The 21,336-nt window shown below is 43.5% G+C and overlaps 2 protein-coding genes across 2 annotated transcripts; both read left to right on the top strand.

Moving 5' to 3' along the window:
- Positions 1-207: 207 nt before the first annotated feature.
- gpr61 (G protein-coupled receptor 61) lies at positions 208-7,628 on the top strand. Its single transcript, XM_071543562.1, has 2 exons — positions 208-325; positions 2,845-7,628. Exon 2 carries the CDS (start codon positions 3,142-3,144, stop codon positions 4,558-4,560), a length of 1,419 nt encoding a protein of 472 aa, XP_071399663.1. The 5' UTR covers positions 208-325; positions 2,845-3,141; the 3' UTR covers positions 4,561-7,628.
- Positions 7,629-10,788: 3,160 nt separating this feature from the next.
- Positions 10,789-21,233, top strand: gnai3 (guanine nucleotide binding protein (G protein), alpha inhibiting activity polypeptide 3). Its single transcript, XM_071543564.1, has 9 exons — positions 10,789-11,382; positions 15,881-15,923; positions 16,443-16,584; positions 16,754-16,911; positions 18,375-18,503; positions 19,046-19,175; positions 19,362-19,515; positions 20,437-20,644; positions 20,962-21,233. The coding sequence occupies exons 1-8, from the start codon at positions 11,265-11,267 to the stop codon at positions 20,625-20,627; spliced, it is 1,065 nt and encodes a 354-aa protein (XP_071399665.1). The 5' UTR covers positions 10,789-11,264; the 3' UTR covers positions 20,628-20,644; positions 20,962-21,233.
- The last annotated feature ends 103 nt before the right edge of the window (positions 21,234-21,336 follow it).

Below are 21,336 nucleotides of genomic sequence, written 5' to 3'. Positions count from 1 at the left end.
GCCACCTGGATCGAAGACCTGGCTAAAGGGAGAAGTGAGAGGGAGGCGTGTGTGTGTGTGTGTGTGTGTGTTGTGGTGTAACTGTGGGGATGGGGGGTGGTCAGCTTGGGAACAGGAGGGAGGGGGGTGGGGGGTGATGACGAGATGAAAGGGCCAGGTGAGGAGGAGACACAGGAGCGCCCCTCTCCTCTCTCCCCCTCTCTGTGACGTGGTGTGTGTGGTGTGGCAGTGTGTGTTTGTTGTGTGTGGGAGAGAGCGAAACAGGTCTACTTCCCTCAGCAGACTGGGAACCTGGACAGGAGGAAGCAGCCCTCTACACACTGAGGTATGTCACTGGATTATTATCACCGCATCTCCACACATACCTGCTCTAATAGTCGACCGATGGGAGCTGTGTGATCATGGGGTGGAAGTTAGGGTGCTGGGAAGGTGGGACAGCAAGGGTGCAGGCAGCCTGGGAAGAGAGAAGGGTGCAATCTGACTGAAGAGGGTGAGACTAGGACCAGTGTTTTCATATATCATATCATATCATATCATATCATATCATATCGTCCTAATCTATCCATATCCACAGAACTACATAACTTGATAGAGATGCCTCATTTCACTCCTCTCACTACACACTGCATGGATTGCTTTATTTGTGGCATACTGTACGCTGTTAAACATGAACTGTTTTATTCATTGGCTGCTGAAAGAGTGAAGGTGCACCGGAATGAAAGGGACAGTTGAACAACAGGCTAGTTTTCTCCTTGCAGTAAACACTGAGTCATGTGCATATGATAGGGTCATATGGTTCCCAATTGGCAGCCAGCGAGATTCTGCCATGGCCTTAAATGTGAATTATTTGGAGCTCCTGTGCGGTTGCGGTGGAGTTTGGATACTTTTAAAATCGACTCCTTTCATTAGTTTGATCTTATTAAATGGGAGGCTGCGTTACGTGAGCCAAACAGTGCCTGTTTTCTTCTCATATTATTTAAATTATTTAATATAATTTAATTATTCTCTTTGTGCGTTTTTGACTTGATAAAATTGGAAATTGGAATTGGAGTCAACAGGCATATTTCTTTAATTCCGGCTGCTGTATTTTTTTTTATTGCAAATTTTTACATGCTTTATTTTAAGGGTGTACAATAAAGAGTCCTTTGAGAGATCAAACCACTTCACTCAGGGGGTTGTGTGCAATGTTGATCATGTGTTTCTTTTGCAGCAAGAATTTCAGTTCTTGTAGTCGTTATAGAGTAGGTGACTCGCGCATGATGGTCCCTCCCAAAGTGATCGGGAAACCCTGGACACCAGAGAGCAATAAACCGATCGATGCCGATTGGACCGAGCATCTCCAGAGGGCTGTTCCACAAGTGTCACTACATCATAGCTGTGACATTGTTTATAGTTAATTTAATTGGGTTGAAGGTGACTGTAACCCTTTGACCTACTTCACAAAGGCCACTGGCTTAAGTCTGTGCGTATCGCGTGATTGTCGTGCTCGATGTGCATAAGGGGCAGGAAAAGAACAGGCGCCTTGCAGCGATGTATCCTGTCACACTTGTGAAATGGAAAACTTGCACATGCAGGTGTGTAGCGTATGGAAATGTACCAAAGGCTTAGTGCTTGTTCCATGGCTTTGACAGTGTGTGGGGTTGTGTCCAGGTGAGGTTGTGACAGTAAACATGGCACAGGGCCTCTTGACTACTCCACTGGACTGATGGAGCCATTTCCCCTAACTTTAGATCAGAACTTAATATAGCTGTTGCCTCCTTTCTGGCCCCAATTTGAGCGTGATTAGCCAAACGACATAGTTTGTCTTCAAAAAGATATAAACATTCTTATTAAAACAGACAGTACAGTTTATAGGAAGATCCTAGGAGATGTCAGGAGCCCCTATCTGCACCGTCATTCGGTGATCTCTCTCCAGTATGTTCAAATTGCCTATTACTAGACATCAGAAACAAACTCATAGGACGCATGACATTTTGTGTTCATGACATGATAATAATCAGTGTCTGATCGATCTTTTCACCAGACAGGGAGCTCAGTAATGCTGAGTTTCACAGTTTATTTTCTCATCCAGTTTGCTTCCTGACTCTGTTAAAGGGGACATATGGTCCACTTTGTGCTTTTAGCTTCTCCCTGGGGCTCTGGCTGTCCTGAAAACAAGCATCTGAAGATGCAGATGTCAAATATGTATTAAATTATGATCCTAGCTACAAGTGAAAGCAGACTACATGAAGTCTGTGGTTTTATGGCTAGCGCAAGAGTGACATGACTTGGTTTGCAAACATCAGATAAGGTTCACTGTAATAGAAATATTACCATGTTGTCCAAGGGACGGCATTTTAAAGTTGTTTTCTGCATTTTGTTGTCGTAAGCAAGAAATTGCAGATCCCCAGTTTTGAATTAATTTTAATTCTGTTTTGATTTGGCTTTTAATGCGTGGATACAATCAGAATCAACTACATCAGATAATAGTGTATTTGCATTAGATTGATGGTTTTCAAACTTTTTCTCAGGGAGCCCATATTTTCAAAATGTTTCTAGACTACAACCTACTAGCCTATAGTATTTTCTTCATCCTACATTACATTGCAAGGACCTGTAAGGGTTTTGGTAATATATTATTCTGTAGATAATGACTTTTGATTATTATTTGCTGCCCTATTTTAAATCTCCACACAGCCTTCATTTGGGTCTCGAGCCAAGCTTTGAAAAACACAGCATTGAGCATACTGTGATAATCAAACAAAAGGCTTTCCCTCAGTGCACAAAGCTCTTCAATGGAGCTGTTTTCAAATGTGCATCTTCACTGATGCCTATTTTTGAACAGGAATATCTCTTTTGTTTCAGATCACATCTCTCCAATCGAAGGTTATATTGAAGAAGAAGGATGCCGTCACGAGGATTAGAGAGATAAAAGTTACTGCATCTTCAAGGAACTGAGTGAAGCCTCCTGCGATATTCTGCAGAGCCCGAGGCTGAAGTCCATCCAATCTACAGATTTCTACTGAGGTCAGGGTCTCTACTGCTCCAGCTGCCATGACAGACACCGCTGCCTGAGCTCCTCAGTGACACCCTACGGCGGGGGAGGATGGGTGATGGGCCCGTGAATGTCAGCGGCCTCTCTCCTCCTCATCCCATCCTCTCATGGAGCGTCCTGCCACACCGAGCCCCCCCTGGAACGCCTCTCTGTCTGGCCTCCCCTGGTTCCCGGCCTCACTGCACCCTAATGCCTCCAACGTGACCCAGCCCGTCACAAGCGGCGGCCGCGGGGTGGATCTGACCCAGTCCCTGGCGCTGTGTGCCATGCTCATCATGGACGTGCTGGCGGTGGTGGGGAACCTGGCTGTGATGACCGTCATCACGAAAACGCCGCAGCTGCGCAAGTTTGCCTTTGTGTTCCACCTCTGCCTGGTAGACCTGCTGGCAGCGCTGGTGTTGATGCCCCTGGGGATGCTGTCAGACCGTGTGCTGGTGGATGAGGCGCTGTGCCGGAGCTACCTCTGCTTGAGTGTGTGCCTAGTGAGCGCCGCCATCCTCACCATTTCTGCCATCAACGTGGAGCGCTACTACTACATTGTCCACCCGATGCGCCACGAGGTGAAGATGACGGTGGGGGTGGTGGTGATGGTGCTGGTGGGGATCTGGATCAAGGCCATCGTCATGTCGGCCCTACCTCTCCTGGGCTGGCTGCTACAGGGGGACCAGGGTCTGGGGACGGCTCCGGTCCTGGGTCCTGGTCAGAGACACTGCTCCCTGCACTGGACGGGCGGCAGGACCACACGCCTGCTCTTCATGGTCTTCTTTACCTTCATCTATTTCCTGTGCCCCGTGCTGATCATTCTGGTGGTCTACTGCAACATGTTCAAGGTGGCCCGAGTGGCGGCCATGCAGCACGGCCCCCTGCCCACCTGGATGGACACTCCGCGACAACGGTCCGAGTCCCTCAGCAGCCACTCCACCATGGCGGCCAGCCTGGGCGGAGCCGGGGCCCGCACCACCCCTCAAAGGACCTTCAGCGGGGGGAAGGCCGCGGTGGTCCTGGTGGCCGTGGGGGGCCAGTTCCTCTGCTGCTGGCTGCCCTACTTCTCCTTCCATCTCTACTCGGCTGTGGTGTCTACCTCTCCCACCTCGCTGGCCCAGCTGGAGGACGTGGTCACCTGGATTGGCTATTTTTGCTTCACCTCCAACCCCTTCTTCTATGGTTGCCTAAACCGGCAGATTCGTGAGGAGCTGGGGCGCCACCTGGCTTGCCTCTTCAAGCGGGCAGGGCCCAGTGAAGGGGAGCAGCTGCCCAGCCGCGAGGCCTCCATCGAGGAGAACTTCCTGCAGTTCCTGCAGGGCACTGGGTGCAATCTGGAGCCCTGCAACTCTCACAGCAGGGCGAGCCCAGAGGAGCCAGAGACTGAAGGCCCTCAGGAATCGGCTGTTCAACAGAACATGCCAGCTGACTTCCACATCCCCGGGCAGATCCTGGAGGAGACCTCAGAGTTCATACAGCGGCAGCAACTGAACAATGAACTAAATGTATCAGAGAACTGCTGCAAGACTGTACCTGAGCTGTAGCTGCCTCTCATGTACTGTAGATAGTCTATTTTGCTGTCTAGTAATCCAATTGATACGCTTGGTTTTATTCACATTTTCTAAAATTTGTTGAATGAACACAGCACTTGTTCATATTAAGACAGTGCTTTTAAGCTGAAAATCCAGTGAACTGCAGAACACGGTATCTTCTTTGAAGAATTTAAATTATGTTACGTAGCTCTTCACTGAAAGACAAAGCTGATATATCATGAACATCATGTCACGCATATCCCAAACAGTCATGACTTTGCAATGTTGCTTGGTTTGAGAGTTAGTGAGAGTCATATAGTGTCAAGTTGTTTTCTGTGTGATGTCAGCTGATGGACGCTGAACCATTGTTGTGTTAATCACAGTTCAGTGAAGTTATGTACAGTGCATAAAAAATAAGGAGGGCCTGAAGCTTTTAGAGAGAAAAACTTTAAGGAGAATATGGTTTTCAAGCTGTAAGGAAAACTAAGAAAAGAGCCGTCAAAAGAAGCTATTACACTCAAGATAGAATAATATTGAGATGTATTATCAGTGAAATGTCCTTTTCAGCTAGATATGCATTCATTTGCCATTAAAACATGGGTTCCTCATGGGACATGAGGTGATGATGGCATAGTTACTGTACAATCTACATTTTGCCTTGACACGTCCACACCATTACATCAAAGACACTTCCATCCTCGCCTTCCTTCTTTGAATCACATTGTCTTTTAAGGCAGAATCAGGTTTTGTTCCTTTAATTTAGCCAGAGGGGAAATACCCAACACAATGTTTACTCTAGTGTAGAGTCCCTTCATTTTTCATTTTCAAGACTTGAAGAAGCCCCTTGACAATCAGTCGTTCAAATCGACTCAGTGATACTGTAAGATCTCTATGGCCATTCAGATAGATTTGTAATTAGTGTTTTAATATTTGGGTGGTGACTAAACTATCTAAACATCACACTGTCTCTCTATTTATGCACAAGTACATTACCCCAGTTGTTTTATTTCATAGATGTTGAAATGCTGATTGCAAGAACAATTTTAGAAAAAACCTTGACGAGGAAGTAAAAGAAAGGGAGGTCATGATCAGTTTGTGTGGTGATAAGCAAAGGATCTGTTGTCTGTTTCATTCGCACGCCTCCTAATGCAACCAAGAAATTAATGCAAATCTTGCTGTTTTCCTCAGAAGGAGAAGATTCAGAGCCTTTTTTTTTGACTGTCTCTCCATTTAAAATATTCATTGTGTTAAATAGGATCATTTCACAGCTGGTGCTGCTAATGGTATTTATAGTAAACAGGCTCACACACCAGTGTATTTTTAACCTTATTCTGGGAACATTGTTATCATGTTTATCTGTTCTTAGGCTTGTGATCATCGCCTCCTCACCAAAATCATCTCACATTGGTAGACTCGTGATCTTCACCTCTTCACCAATCCCAGCCTACTCACAGAAAAACATAATGTCTAGTTAAACTTTTCCAGTGAAAGTGAAAGTGTGAAGGATTATGCTTTGTTGTTAAAATGTTAGCTACAGTATATTACAAAATGTCAGTTAAAACAGTGTGTTGAAATAAGGCTCCATAGGGATAGATTTGGACCAATCCCCACTCCCTACTGATGTCAGTGCTGTTTACAGGTAAACCTTGGCCAACGCTGCACACAAGAACAGTATGAGTGCTGTTGTGTTTAGCTATAAACAACCAGGCTTGTTGTGGCTACACAGCACACAGGTGTGACAATGCTTACACATGGCAAGGTTTGCCTTTGGCCTCATTTAGCAACAAATGGAAGACATTGGTGATACTTTCTCTGATCTCAGGTGGAATACAAACAATTTGCACAAGTCACACACAGCAATGACAAATGTTGCAAAGAAATTACGTGGCGGAAATTTCTTCCCACACACATTTTTTTGTCTCTTTTTATACTTCTGCTTTTCTTGCTGCCTTTCTTCATCTATTTTAGATTGCCTCATACCGGACACGGTCTGTTGGCATCATCACAAGACACTCAACACAAGGCACACAGGGAAGGTTTATATTTTGTTGGGAGTCAGAGCTAAAAGACCTCTTTGTCAAAGGAAGACATAACGTCCTTAATTTTCTTGTGAAATGACTTCGCTGCTGACTGTTTTTTCAATTGGACTAGTCATATCATCTTGTTAAAATGTAAAAAGATGCCTCTTTTGCATCAAAAGATGAGATGGTAAGGCAAGGCCCAAATTAGTGCAAATTGAATTAAGACATAAAATCAAATCCTACAATTTTCTGCTATTTTACAGTTCATTTTTACCAGTGCAGCCAACATACTATTTACCTTTCTGCAACAGAATAATGCCGATCAATGGCATATTTTGAAACTACATCATATAATACAACAGGAAATATTACTATAGGCCTACAAGTACAGCAGCAAAACAACATAAAACTGCCTTGACTTATTACACCAGCGTACAGGGATAACAAGACAAAAGGGTTTGAGCTTGAGTTAGATAATCATTTGATTGAGATATTTCCTATGAAGTGATCCTTAACAGAGCTAATATACTGTCTGGATATGGATCAGCTGTAATGTATTGGGTATCTCCTTGTTTTTTTTGTTTTTTTGGCACATTGTTTTAATACATACGTTAATGTTGCACACTGGGTTAAGTCAAACTGTGTACAATCTGGAGTCTTCACAAGGTCCCTTATGTTGAGTGTACATCAATCCACCGTTCAATCAGCTGTATTTCTGTTGCCCTGGCAACAAAATTGCCCCAACAAATCTGATTAATGGTTAAAGGTCTGTTTCTGTTCCCATCTGTTGATTATGAGGAAGGAGAAATAAGCTGTTTTGGAGGTGAATGGTAGACATCCCTAAATATTCCCTATTTAAAGGAATATTTCTGGATATTGTTAACTACAGTACTTGGTTATTGTTTGTGTGAATCATTAGTACAGCACGCTCATTTTCCCTCTGTATCTCTTTTGTACCTCAGCTGAAAAGACTGTTTGGATTCTTCATTATTAGGGTTTGTTTTTCCTTGTTAAGATTTTCCCCTGTATTGGTTACCCATCAGATGTAATGATTAAAGAAACAGCAACAAGATTAACATCGGTGTCGTAGCTGTTTTCAAACAAAATGCATATGATACAGACATTTTAAATAATAATAACCATATCTATCAGATGATCAATCACGCCGATCATCTAATCTCTCTCTCTTGTCCTCTCTCTTCTTCTGTCTGTCTGTGTGTGTGTGTCCTTGCATGCTTGTCTCTGTCTGTGTGCATGCATGCGTGTGTGTGTGTATGTGCGTGTGTGTGTGTGTGTGTGTGTGTGTGTGTGTGTGTGGTGCAGGCAGGGGGTGCAGAGTCACAGAGGTGAAATGAAGCAGTAGGAACAGGATGAAAGAGGAGTGACATTTTGAAGAAGGCAGCATGTATAGGCTCATCAATGGGGGGATGTTGTGACAACGCTGCAGCGCTCGATCGCCCGACTGACGCCCACCAACACCGACCTCGCTCTCCAACACGACCCGAGGTCTCACACGACGGGATAACACCCCAACACACACACACACACACACACACACACACACTGATCGCACAAAATATTAGGGACACTTACTGTTTTCATGAAGTACAATGATGAGGTGAATCCAGGTATAAGCTACCATCCCTTATTGATTTCCCTTATTAAATCTATACCAATCACAGAAAAGGAGAGGAGACGAGTTAAGCGAAGGATTTTTGCACTTTTATTTAGATGTGGATTGTGCAAAAAGGGGCTGCAACTCAACATCATGCAGACTTCCTTAATATTTTGTACATTCAGTATATGCAGGGGTTGTGAACAGAACAGCTGAAATGTTATGAAAGGGTAAAGGGTTTGTTGGTAGTAACATTTCAGTTTTTGGGGTGCAGAGTGTTATTCGAAAGAATCAGCAGGCACAAACGTCTAAGCACAGATCCCTCCCATCCCAAAATCACAAAGGAGGAGAGACAGATAAAGAGAAGCAAACAAGTTAAGAAAAAGATTTTTACAATTTGAGACAATTTAGATGTGGATTGTGCAAAAAGGGGTTGCAACTCAACATCAGGAAGACTTCCCTAATATTTTGCACATTCAGTATGTGTAGGGGTTGTGCACAGCTGAAATGTTATGAAAGACAAAATGGTTTGTTGGCAATGACATTTCAGTTTTGGGGTGTAAAGAATCTGCCGGAACAAACATGTCTAAGCACAGATCCCTCCCATCATATCAAAGATTAAACACCAACAGTGTACAATGAGTGGATCACCATCAGCCTATAGCATCACCCAAGGCTCACCCTCTTTTCTCTTATCCTATACACATCCCAATTTCCTCACCCTCTCCTGCGCTGCTCCCCAACGGACGGAGTGACTCACAGCTTTCATGTTAAGTCATGGAGTGAGCCTCCTGGAGCTGCTGTGAAACAGTTCAAACAGCCTGACCTTTCCGACGGGGCTACAACAGACCAATGAAAGCACACCGGGACGGACGCCACCGTTTCACTCCGGAGGGCCACTGGCTGCACAACACGCTCAGCGGATGGGGTTAGGCCGAGAAACTACTGTTCCTCAAACCTTTACGAAACAACTCAACAAAGGGCAGAATTCATTCAGGACGCCACAGGGAGGCTTGCGGTTCCTGTGGTACCAAAAACAGGAAAACATGTCTGTCTGCGAGCTGAGACTGGCTGCACTGTGGAGTCTCCCTCAGTGGAACCGGGGTGAACTCGATCACATGAATTTCTCACTTACTTCCAAGTCCCGACTTCTCTGAGATCAGCTGTTGCCTTGGTAACGCTCGCTGATGACATTTCTGAGGGGTTCGGTAGGAGGAGCAGGAGGCTGGAGCTGCCGGAGCAAAGTTAGATTATAGTTATAGCTACACAGTTATAGGATATTGGTTCCCCAAAGTGGGGTCTGGGGACCGCCTGGGGTCCGTGAAGGGGGTTCTGGAGGGCCCTCAGCAAAATGAGGAACAGTTTAATTCCCCTTTTAATTTCATTCCCTACATGTTTGCGCAATAAAAGAATGTATCCAAATAACTATTCTGGTCATGGATTTTACTCTCCCCACTTCAGTAATGAAAGTTCTACTGCACAAGTTTATTTAATGTATAATAGAATTTATATCTATATGATCTATAGGCAATATAATAAATCTATGGCATATGTGTATGCATGGTCCAGTCTTCTGTGGGTCCTTGACATGAAAAAAGGTTGTGATCAATGAATTATAACAGGAAGACAGACAGTAAAATGTTGCAAAATGTAGGTGAATATTACATCAGGAACCAGAAACTTTATGAAGTGCATGAACATTAAACATGATTTTATTGTCAGGTGGAAGGAAAGAAAAAAACATAGATCTTCTATCGTTTAAGACTAGATATTATCATGTAGTAGAGGGCAAACCCACTAAATCCCAGTTTACCTTATTATTTGGAGGAAAGAGTTTATCCACTTTTTTTATCTGACAGATCTTTATGGGGCAAATTCATAGTGATTCATCATTCATCATATTTAGTACAGTAAAACTCATGTAAGCTATTAGATAATTACCTTATGGTACTTTGGGGGGACAAAACATAATTTCGTGCTTAGAATATAGTTGATTTTTGCTCATATTGCTGGAAGTTTGCCTTACAATGATCATCGAAAGGAGGTCATGGTTCACCCACCTTTTTCTTTACCGCCAATCACTGGATATTATCATATCTAAGTTTCTAATTAGGCGATCCTCACATCTCCCCCATGACCCAAAGCCGTCTAAAATGAGCCAAATCAACATTTGATCATCTGAACCAAAGACATTTGTCGTTTGACTTTACCTGTTGCCATATCATATGATCGGATCGATGCCGCAATCAATTTCATAGCTGTAGTTGAGTGTGGGCTCCACTGGGGGCGCTCTCACACCACACAAAACTCCTGCAAAGACTCGAGAGCCTGCAAATGAATGTGAAACTGTGGTGAAAACTTGCAGATATATTTCTACAGCTTCGATTAAGTTACTGGAAATATGCCCATTAACTGAAAGCCTGGGAGGAGTATTCAGCTTAGCCTTGCCTTCGGAAATATTCGTGTGCGCGACGTGTGAACATAATTATGTCTCGTCTGTAGTTTCGAAGAGACTACATTTCCCAGCAGGCCTAGGAAACATCAATTTTCCCTTTCAACGCCGTTTTCTTCTCTTGCATCTGGATCAGCTGTACATAACGCGCGACTGCGCAACAGCAACCTGGCTGATGGGGAAAAAAATCGGGGGATTTTTCTTGAGCATTTTTCTGTGAAAACGCTGGATGATTACCACCAGCGCCAATTTCTCACTCTTTCTACTGAAAGCTTTGCGGGGTTATTTTTCTTGCGGGGGTTTTGGATGGCTGTCGGTGACTCCACAACTACGGACAAGTTGGATATAACAATTCAAAATTCACCATATTAGGGAAGGTTTTATTTCGCTGCAAAGCAAAATTGATGAACTCGACAGACAGTCCTGTAACTACTGAAGCTGCGTGAGATCAACATCAACTCCCATGTGGGTCTAGTTGGCGAGACGAGCGTCCAGTGCCAACGCCTTTCCCTTCCCCGTGCCTGGCTGGGGAAGTTCACACACCGACCAAAGCCGCTTATTTCGCCAACTTAATGAGCAGTTCTGCCGAAACGACAAGCCGCAAGTAGAAGTTGATTTGAACGCAAAAATGGGCTGCACGATAAGCGCCGAGGACAAAGCTGCTGTGGAGAGGAGTAAAATGATTGATAAAAATCTACGGGAAGATGGAGAAAAGGCATCCAGAGAAGTGAAACTGCTTTTACTTGGTAAGAGCACGGGCATGGATCCCTTCACACTCGCCATGTCATAATTTTTTTAATGCACGAAATCAGTTTCACAATGAGCAGTTGGTGTGTGTTTTTGCTCTTCACTTCACTACACACTCCTCCTCCTCTTGTTGGTTTAGGCTGCTGTGGATCATCATTTCTGAACTGACCTTACTGGCAGAAGTGGGAGATAAAGTATTAGTAATGGGAATGAAAGTACAAGTCCTTATGCCTCAGCCCATTTCTCTTCCTTTAGTAGTATCGGTTCTGCATTGTTGAAGGGCAGGGCATATACTTGCACAGGAGACCATTTACAATGTTCTCATTACATTGTAACATGCAGGCCAGTTTTACTCCAGTGTGTACAAAACTTTTCCAGCTTCAAGTTTTCCCTGTACATACTGCCGGCTCTTGTCAGGAATTTAAAAGGCCTAGTCACTAGGAAAATAAGAAAGAAATGCTTGTATCCATAATCATTTTAACCAGCAGTTTTGTTTGCCTTTTAGATTAAGGATTGGGCTCTTGAAGTTGATTTTCATGTAGTTTTTTATCACAGTGGACCAGGCGCATAAAGATGGTGGCCTCCTGGTTTGATGCCACAGCCTGTTCCACAGTTCAAAGCATCCAGATTTCAGCTTCCAATCATGCCAGAACAGAATAACTGGGTATGTGCCAGTGGGATCAGATGACATCAGTCCAGGCAGGACGCACCATTTTTATGGGCCGGGCCGATTAGCAGGCGCTCCTGTCTGAGCTTTGTTGACATTGTCTGTCCCATATCATCAGGTCAGCCACCTGCTAGAGGTGAGCCAGTTTCTACTGTAAATAAAGCTACTCATCGAGCACTTCCAAGGAATAATTCACCACAGAATGAGACATTCAGTCATTATCTACTCACCCCTATGTTAATCGAAACTCCACTGAAGTTCCTTGTATCACCAAACACACAGCGGGTTCGGCCCTGTAGTTACATCTCAGCCTTCTGCCAAACTCTTGAAGTTAACGGGGCTTTTTATAGCTCCAAACAAAGCATAAAATGTCCTTCAAACTTCTCCAAACAGCTTGTGCAGCATAATCATAGTGTTTTGTAGCCAAATGATTGCACCATGGGCCCAAAAGTCCAATATAGGCCTAGTCCAAATAGGCCTACTTAGACTCATCATACCTTATGACAGCCAGCTGCCATGTTGCTCTCAGCCTTTTGGCTGGGACACTGTCAGCTTACATAACAATTCTCATATTAAGAAATAAATGCCCCTTGGGATGAAGGCAATTAGAGTTCTCATGCCACTGATATTATTGGACTTGAGATTTAAGAGATGGGTGGACCAAAACCCCCTGTGGCAGGAAATGCACTCTGCACCGGTACAGCAGAGTCACCAGAAGGTTTCACAATGTGGAGTTTCATGTAGGTGTTTCCATTTTGCTCATAACATGTACATTTGTGATAGGAGAACAAGTAGGAAGTGTCAGTGTCAGGTCGGCCCCTAAGAAGACATTTCCACATTGTAGAAACAGAAAATTATGTGTTAGGCCAAGACAAATTCCCTTAAGATTTTCAGTGTATCATGTTGTGAAGTAGACAAAATTTTGGAATTCCATAGATAGATACAACCTTATTCTTCCACAGGAATCCCAAATAACTAATGTTTTTCAGATAGCAATGGTTAATCACAATACCAGGAACCATTTCAGAATCTACCGTTAAATTGTGTTGGGATGTGTTGATTGAGACTACCATGAAATACAGATAACATGATTTCCATGGTTTGCAAACCATTGCACCAGTAATTATGCTGTGTGTCCAGGGCAGGTATGGGATTCGTTTATTTGTGGGATACTTTGTTTTGTATTTACAACTGCGATTGTTTACTGTTACTATTACTGTTTTCCTGCTTTTCTCCTTCTGTTTGTGTTCCCAATCACATTCCTGATAAGGGCATTTTCACTTTGCAAGGCAGCTTTATGTTAAAACTGATTTTCATGCACCTTGATCTAGAAGATATAGTTGAACAAAACCATGCCAGGAAATCTGCTTCCTAGCATTACTGAGCCGCCAGAACACTTGACCGTGGGAGGACTTTGTCAGTGTTTCCACTTTTCTGTTCAGAGGCTGATGTGATATTACATGATTAGAGCATTATTGCACAAGTACCATTTTGCTATTTTAGGTGGGTGAGTCCTGAGTGGCATGATCGGTGTGGAACCTGAAATAGATTTCGCATGAGATAAGGTAGATGTGGTTGCCATTGGAACAGTTCGGCGAGGGCACGGATGGATCCCACGTGAATGAACTCCCCGGCCGACTGATCTCTGCGGATTAACTGGAGGGTGATAAGAGTAGTGCAACAGTACAATGCAGGCCAAAAATCTCATTGTATGGAAACACTCATTTTCAAGGTCCGACCGCAGAGCTGAGGGGAAAGCGATTTTTCCAGGCACTGCCCTCCTCTCTTGTCTGTGTTGGAACAAGAGAGTTATAGGGGAAAAACAAAGCGGGGTTCGGCTGCTGTTCTTAATACAAAACCACAGCGCTGGAAAGCCGGAGCAGCCTTCCAATGAAAATGGCCTCCCGTTTTGACCACGAATAGCGATCCATATAGAATCTCCATTCAAAATTCTTGCTAAATGAGGCTTGGTTTGGAGTCCGACTCCATGACGTTCCCCTAGATGGGTTTGGATGACTCTGTGAATGCCTGTGTAAAGTTGGTTTCTCTGCTGGCAGGAGGCCACGGTTGCTGCTCAGCCAAAAAATGCCATGAATGAGAGAACTGGTGACTGAGAAAGTTTAGGAAGGGGCTCGCCGCAATGTGTCCTCGCCTGCCTGCCTGTGACTGGGCATAAATCTCTCTTGATAACTTAACCAAGGAACTTAAGGATTTAATTCTTATCCGACAGCCATCTGAACATATTATTCTACTGTAAGCCACCTTGACAAAAATCATCTGTATTCATAACTGGCAGTGGGAATTCTTCTTTCTTTATTCTTTATTCGGATCCCCATTAGCTTCCACTACAGCGGTTGCTAATCTTCCTGGGGTCCACATAAAATTATACAAACACTGACAGCATACAGACAGACAAACAGACATACAAACAGGAATGTCAAATGTATTTCCTTATTTTGAACATATACTTCCTTAGAGACTTATTCCTGAAAACAGTAGCCATCCATATTTCAAATTCCAACGCTTGAAAACGTCTCCATCCTGTGGTTGCTGATAATTGCTGTGGTTGCATTAAGCAAAAGGCGGCTCCAGTGCCAGTGTAAACTCACCCCAGATGTTTATGGGAATTAATTTATTTCTGTTTATCTCAGTTTGATGTATAATGTTTCATGCGCATGCAGCTTCCACACCTCTTAAATTAGACTCCCAGGTTTGGCAAATGAGCCGTCTCTTCCTGACTGTACAGTTATGGTTTTTGGGTCAGAGAGCCAGTTGGGATGTGTGTGTGTGTGTGTGTGTGTGTGTGTGTGTGTGTGTGTGTGTGTGTGTGGGGTGTTTGCTTAGATTACTAACAGACACTGTGAATCATTCGTGGTGTTTTTGTGCCCCCTGTGCTCCCTAATGCCCAGAACAGCATGATATCTGCGATTGTCTCTCCAAGGGTAGTGGAAAAATATTGGCTCAGCCAGCGGCATGACAACTGTTTCCTGTTTGGCTGACAGTAATAAAGGTTCCTCATGGTGAAATCAGTTTTTCCTCCCCAATGTTGTTTACCGCTTATCTGTTTAATTAAAATACTCTTTATTGCAGAACTAAAACTATGTCTTCTCTTGAGATTCGAAGATCATTTTCTCTAGTTGTCAATTTATCACTCGTCACAGATGGACGCTATCTAATTTTTCATAGCTGTCATGTCCTAAAGGAACAGCCCACTTCATTGGCGTCTGCTACTGTTCCTAGACTTCCCATGATGCCCTACAGCTGTGCTTCAGCATCTCTCTGAGGCTCTAGGCGCTGGCGTACAAGGGGTTAGTTCCCTGGTTGCAGAATCTTCCACATGATACTGGTGTTCATGCGTCTTCCTATGGCTCACACACACACTGTGCTATAAATATGAGCCAATGGGAGAGTTTTGATTCTTGAGGCAGAATTTACTTGCTCATACATCCAAATCCCTGACTGGTGCATCAAATAGTTGCAACGCTGCTACATGCAAGGGAGGATTTCATGGCTGTACTCGCTCACTGTGGCTCCACATAAATGTCTGCCACTACAATACATCACAAGGCTGCTTTATCTTGGTGTCTTGGTGCAAACATATGCACCACGTTCAGCATGATGAAATGAGTTCAGAATAAGTTCAGCCATTATGAATAAGTGACTATATACTATGTATGACACAGTATTTCTTCTTAGTCTTTTCTTTGAAGGGATTAAATGCTATTACTGGTATGAACATATAAGAATAAAGAGACGTGGACTAGTCTCTTGTAGTTTCTGTCATTCCTGGAATCGCTGCCTCATGTAACTGTTGTGCCTCTTTTTTTCAGGTGCTGGGGAATCTGGGAAAAGCACAATAGTAAAGCAGATGAAGTAAGTTACAACTATCCTGGTAACAGCCCAAATGGCATGCTATCAAACTCAAACTCACATCCCCGCTGGAAACTTTGACGCTATTTTTGTGATACATCGACAAAACACATACCCACTCTGTTCCAATTGCAGCGCTCTTGTTGGAGGTTAATGGTGCAGGAAGAATTGTGATTACAAACAGGGTTCATCTTTGTGGAAATGCTGTGGAAGCGGAGCAGGAGCCTCATTTTGCTCCGCTCAGGCAGAGGAGGAAGCACCCCTTTACATAACATGCTAAACAATGGTCACAGAGGCCAGCAGTAGCCTGGCAGGACCTGAATAGACTCCCCCGGATTCCCACATTAGGCATGCTGCATATTCACTGAAGCGCAAATTCCAACACTAATAACAGTGCTGCATGAACATTTTCAAATATCTAATTTGTTCCGCATTTGTTAGAGACATTGTCACAGTGTTGCACAGTCTGATACTGAACTAAAATCCAATTTGAATTGTGTTTGTTTCTGTTGCTTCTTTCAGAATCATTCATGAAGATGGATACTCAGAAGAGGAGTGCAAGCAGTACAAAGTGGTGGTGTACAGCAACACCATCCAGTCCATCATCGCCATCATCAGGGCAATGGGCCGGTTAAAGATAGAATTTGGGGATGCTACTCGGGCGGTACGTTGACTCGACTCAGACTGCAATGAAACATGACATTCAGAGAGCCAAGTTTCAGTAGTTCTCAACAAGCTCAGTGCTTGTTTACTTACAGCTTTGCACAGCATCATGAAATTAATCAGCATGAGAAAAACTATACAGTGACAACAGGTATTGTCTTTGTTGCCAGGACGATGCCCGCCAGCTGTTTGCCCTGGCGAGCTCGGCGGAGGAGGGCGTGATGTCAGCAGAGCTGACCGGAGTGATTCGGAGGCTGTGGATGGATGACGGAGTTCAAGACTGCTTCAATCGATCCAGAGAGTACCAGCTCAATGACTCTGCCTCATAGTAAGGACTCTGTTCCCTCGGTCACATTAGCCCTTGTGGGCTTGCCAACATCAGGAATGCTGATGCTGAATGAATCAATTTACATATGACCGCAGTGTGACTACAAGTTGGATTCAAAGCAGAAATTACATTTTCTGCCATTAGGAAAAACAACACTGCAGAAATATCTTAAGTCGGTTTATCTAATATTTAGTCTTTCATTTGTTTCCAAATCAACGTTTTCAATTATCTTGAATCAAGTGTCATTTTCTTGATACTAGTGGAGTTATCTGACTTATTCTGCCTTGTTTCAACATATTGGCACTTTGTGAAAAGTCCTGAAACAAGTGAAACTGCATTGGAAACAAGTGGAATTACCTAATTTGTTTCAATAAAACTAAAGACATGGTAACTTATTAAGATGGACATTTTTGCAGTGACGTTAAGAACTACATCATCCATTTTCAAGCTCTTGCTCTTAAATTGGCATAAGGAGTATGACAGTTTCCACTGTGTAAGTGTAAGAGTAGTTTTCCTCATTCATGTGTGTAACTTTTACACAGGAACAGCAGGGAGACAAGATGGGTCTTGCTCTTCAGGTTCTTGTGTCAGCTTGTTTTGAACATAGCAGTACAGCTGATGACATTCCTGAGAGCAGTGAGCGATGAAGATGAAACTGACAGCTGGAAAATGTCTGAGTTTCTGTCCATTTACAGCTGCTTTAGATGTCAGTTAATAAAAAATGTTTTTTGTTACAGATTCTATTCAACCAGTGCTTAATATTTCTGGCAAAGTTAATTGAAAAATGCACCCAAAACTATTACTAAAATGTGCCAGGTTAGTATTACCCATTAGACCGAGATAAAGCCAAGGTTTTGTGTTTCTGTAGCGTTTATATCACACACGCCCTGAAAGAAAGTAGCTCAGTGTGAAGGACATGTTCTTTGTTTTGAAAACAGCAGACGTGTCGTGGCTGTAGGCGCACTTTGTTCACACTTGCAGACTAGAGCGACCAGTGAAGTTAGTCGGGGCTTACTCTCTGTTTTCACTCAACCCACAAGCAGCCAGTGTTTATCATCCATCAAAATATGAACCCATATTTAGTATCATTCTGCAGAGTCCTCAGCTATCTGTCTGTCTGCAGAGCAATGCAGAGCAAGTCCTCCAGTTCAACACACCTGATTGTACATAGAACATTTTACTGCATTGCAGTGTTTTTGTCTTTTTTGGAGGTGCAGTTATTTAGTCATTGAGTTGCTTAGTTTTCCCTGGTGACATTTTTACCATGTGGTGTAAAAAAAAAAACAACAGGATTTAGTTTCAACAATGGGCACATCTGTCCTCACGGAGCACATATTGGGAGCTGCCTGTAGCTTCCACTTTGGGTCGTCTGTTATTTTTTCCCGTGCGAACTTAAGCTGCAGTGTGTTGTGTATGCAGTGTCTCTTGGGTCATGCTCATGTATTTGTGCGTTTGCCCTTCAGCTACCTGAACGACTTGGAGAGGATCTCTCAGCAGAGCTACGTCCCCACTCAGCAGGATGTGCTGCGGACGCGTGTGAAGACCACTGGCATTGTAGAAACCCACTTCACCTTCAAAGAACTCTACTTCAAGTTAGTAGAGCGCACTTCTCTCTCGTATCCCTCCTGCAGAATGGTCAGAGTTAGTCATGCTGTTTGTTATCAAGCTTTACTAGAAGCCTGCCTGGGCTGGTTTATTGCTCAGCAGTTAGATATCCTCATTATAGACCTAATGGCTTCACACAAGACTTTATTCGATGAAAGTTAATGTGAGCAACACAGCGTTTCCTTTGATAGTCATTAGCTGACGATTGGAAACAATGTTTTCATTATTTCCCAACTAATGATTATTAAAGGAAGCGCTGATGTTGGAGCACGTTGCGTTCTTTCATCTTTGTCTCCATTAAATAGCTCAGTGTAGCTCCAGCTTGTGTCCGAGGGCCCCAGGTGGAGGCAGAGGCAGCTTAGACAAGCATGATATCACAGCGCTAACGATAACAGAGAGAGGTCAGCGGCTTGCTGTGTGTGTGTGTGTGGCTTTGTGAACTCTGCTTTTGCACTGGATTTTAAGGAGGACACGTTACATTAAAATGACCGCATCCCCAGTAATTGTGTGCATGTGTCTCCGTTTCCAGGATGTTTGATGTGGGGGGCCAGCGCTCAGAGAGGAAGAAGTGGATCCATTGTTTTGAGGGCGTCACTGCGATCATTTTCTGTGTAGCGCTCAGTGACTATGACCTTGTCTTGGCTGAGGATGAGGAGATGGTAAGGGATGAAGGTTTGCTGGTGGATGCGGTGTTGTTTCTACTCTTTGTGGCTCAATTTGATTCCATATCTAGGTGATACTGACTGTGTTAGGTCTTAATCTTGCGATATGTTCATGTATGGTTTGATTTTTATTTATTTTGGATGGGTAAGGAGGTTAAGTGAGACTCTCTCCTCTTTCCTCAGAACCGCATGCATGAGAGCATGAAGCTTTTTGACTCCATCTGCAATAACAAGTGGTTCACAGACACCTCCATTATCCTCTTCCTCAACAAGAAGGACTTGTTTGAAGAGAAGATCAGCAGGAGTCCACTTACTATCTGCTACCCCGAGTATTCTGGTGAGACACACTGTAACCGACTTGTGCTTTAGGAATTCAATGAAGTTTTTATGGGAGATGGTTAGTGTGTGTGTGTGTGTGTCTTGGGTCCTTCACTGTCTTGATCAAAGGAAATATTTAGATCCATTTACTGTATTTGAGCATTTATTTCTTGGAAATGCGTAACGATTTCTCTGGATTTATTTTACTTGATTGAAAGATGAAAGGGAATGGGGCCTCATGCTGTTATCAGATACTGTAGGTTTTATTCTCTCTACAGCAAAAGGCAGTTTTGTGGTTGCGCTCTTTGTAAAATGAGCTTTGAATATAAAATTCCTTCTCACCATTAAGTACAAAATCTCTTAATTATGCGCATACTTAAACTAGCGATATTTTTACTGCCCAGACAAAGGCTGTCATCTGTGTGGTTTGCTGTTGAGCTATTTTATCATATGTTGAATTTATTAACAAAGCCCTGTTCTAAATAGTCATGTTATTTATACCTGAACATATCCTCTATACAGCAAACAAGGAGCAGCCTAGTACACCAGTATTTAAAGTTCGTAGATAACCATTTTACCTCTGAATAATTTAGCCCATTTTTTGTTGCATGTCAGTTTTGATAACCCAGGCCTTTCTAATGCTCATGATGGATTTGACAGTTACACCTATTTTTAGATCTGAAACACAGGGGATTGTGAATTTCTGAAAAAGCCCATTTTGCGCGACATTGTTCATAGATTTTTCTGGCATGTTTGATTTGCTTTGGCGTGTTTCACCCACATGGTTAAATATGAGATACCATGAGCTCTTTCATTCCAGAGATGCTCAAAGGATTTTGTCACATTTGTAAATTATTCTCCTGTAGCTCATTTTCTCCTCTATCTACAATTCCTCCTCACGGTGGTTTTCTCTTTTTCTAACTGACTGTTTTTGCTGCAGGTGCTAGCACATACGAAGAGGCAGCGGCTTACATCCAGTGCCAGTTTGAGGACTTGAACAGACGAAAAGACACCAAGGAGATCTACACCCACTTCACCTGTGCCACGGACACCAAGAATGTGCAGTTTGTCTTTGATGCTGTCACCGACGTCATCATCAAGATCAACCTGAAGGAGTGTGGGCTGTACTGAAGCTCCGGGCCCTGCAGGTTAGCACACTCATTTTCAGCACAACTGCACTGCAGCCATTTCATCTTATTTAGATCACTGGTGAGATGTGGCAACACAGTAACGTTTTGAAAGCCAAAAGTTTACCGCGGCAGACTGTTGCACTGCTCCGGGGAACATGACTCATGTTCCTTGTGATTTTTAGTAACAAGCAGCTTATTGTCTGGTGAAGGTTACACTCAGTGATTGTCTAAAATGCATTTTGAGGGGCATTTATTCACAAATGAGTTGTCAGATCAATTATTTACAGTATTCATATATTATTTACTGTGTTAATGATTCTCTTGTTTTGCTGCAGTGTAGGTGTCAGGAGGAGAATCGGGACTCTGGGCCGGTATGTCTTGTCTGCAGTGGGCGAGTTGGAAAGTAGGTGTTGCTAAGGACTGAGATGGTGGCCATGCTGCATGCAGGACCTAAATTCTACAATTTGGGGACTTGTTACTATGATCACTTTTTTTTTCTTATTAGATTTTACCATAGTCAATGCAGAGCATACTGGGGAGGGGGAGTGAGTAGTGGGAAAGGCTTGTGAAACGATCACTGTGAGTTCATCCGGAGTCCTGTCGTATTTAAGGTCTTTGCATCAGTGGGGGGGGGGGGGGGGGGGGGGGGGGGGGTAAAATCCCTCTGTCTTCTTTCAAATCCAGTGTCACATCTTTAGATTGTCACAGTG

This window comes from Centroberyx affinis, unplaced genomic scaffold (assembly GCF_046629955.1).
Source record: "Centroberyx affinis isolate AG114_WGS23_722 - 3 ecotype Tasmania unplaced genomic scaffold, CSIRO-AGI_Caff_v1 ptg004352l_1, whole genome shotgun sequence".
Lineage (NCBI taxonomy): Eukaryota > Metazoa > Chordata > Actinopteri > Beryciformes > Berycidae > Centroberyx > Centroberyx affinis.
The sequence above is the reverse complement of the archived record's forward strand: the minus strand, read 5'-3'. Positions and strand labels throughout refer to the sequence as shown.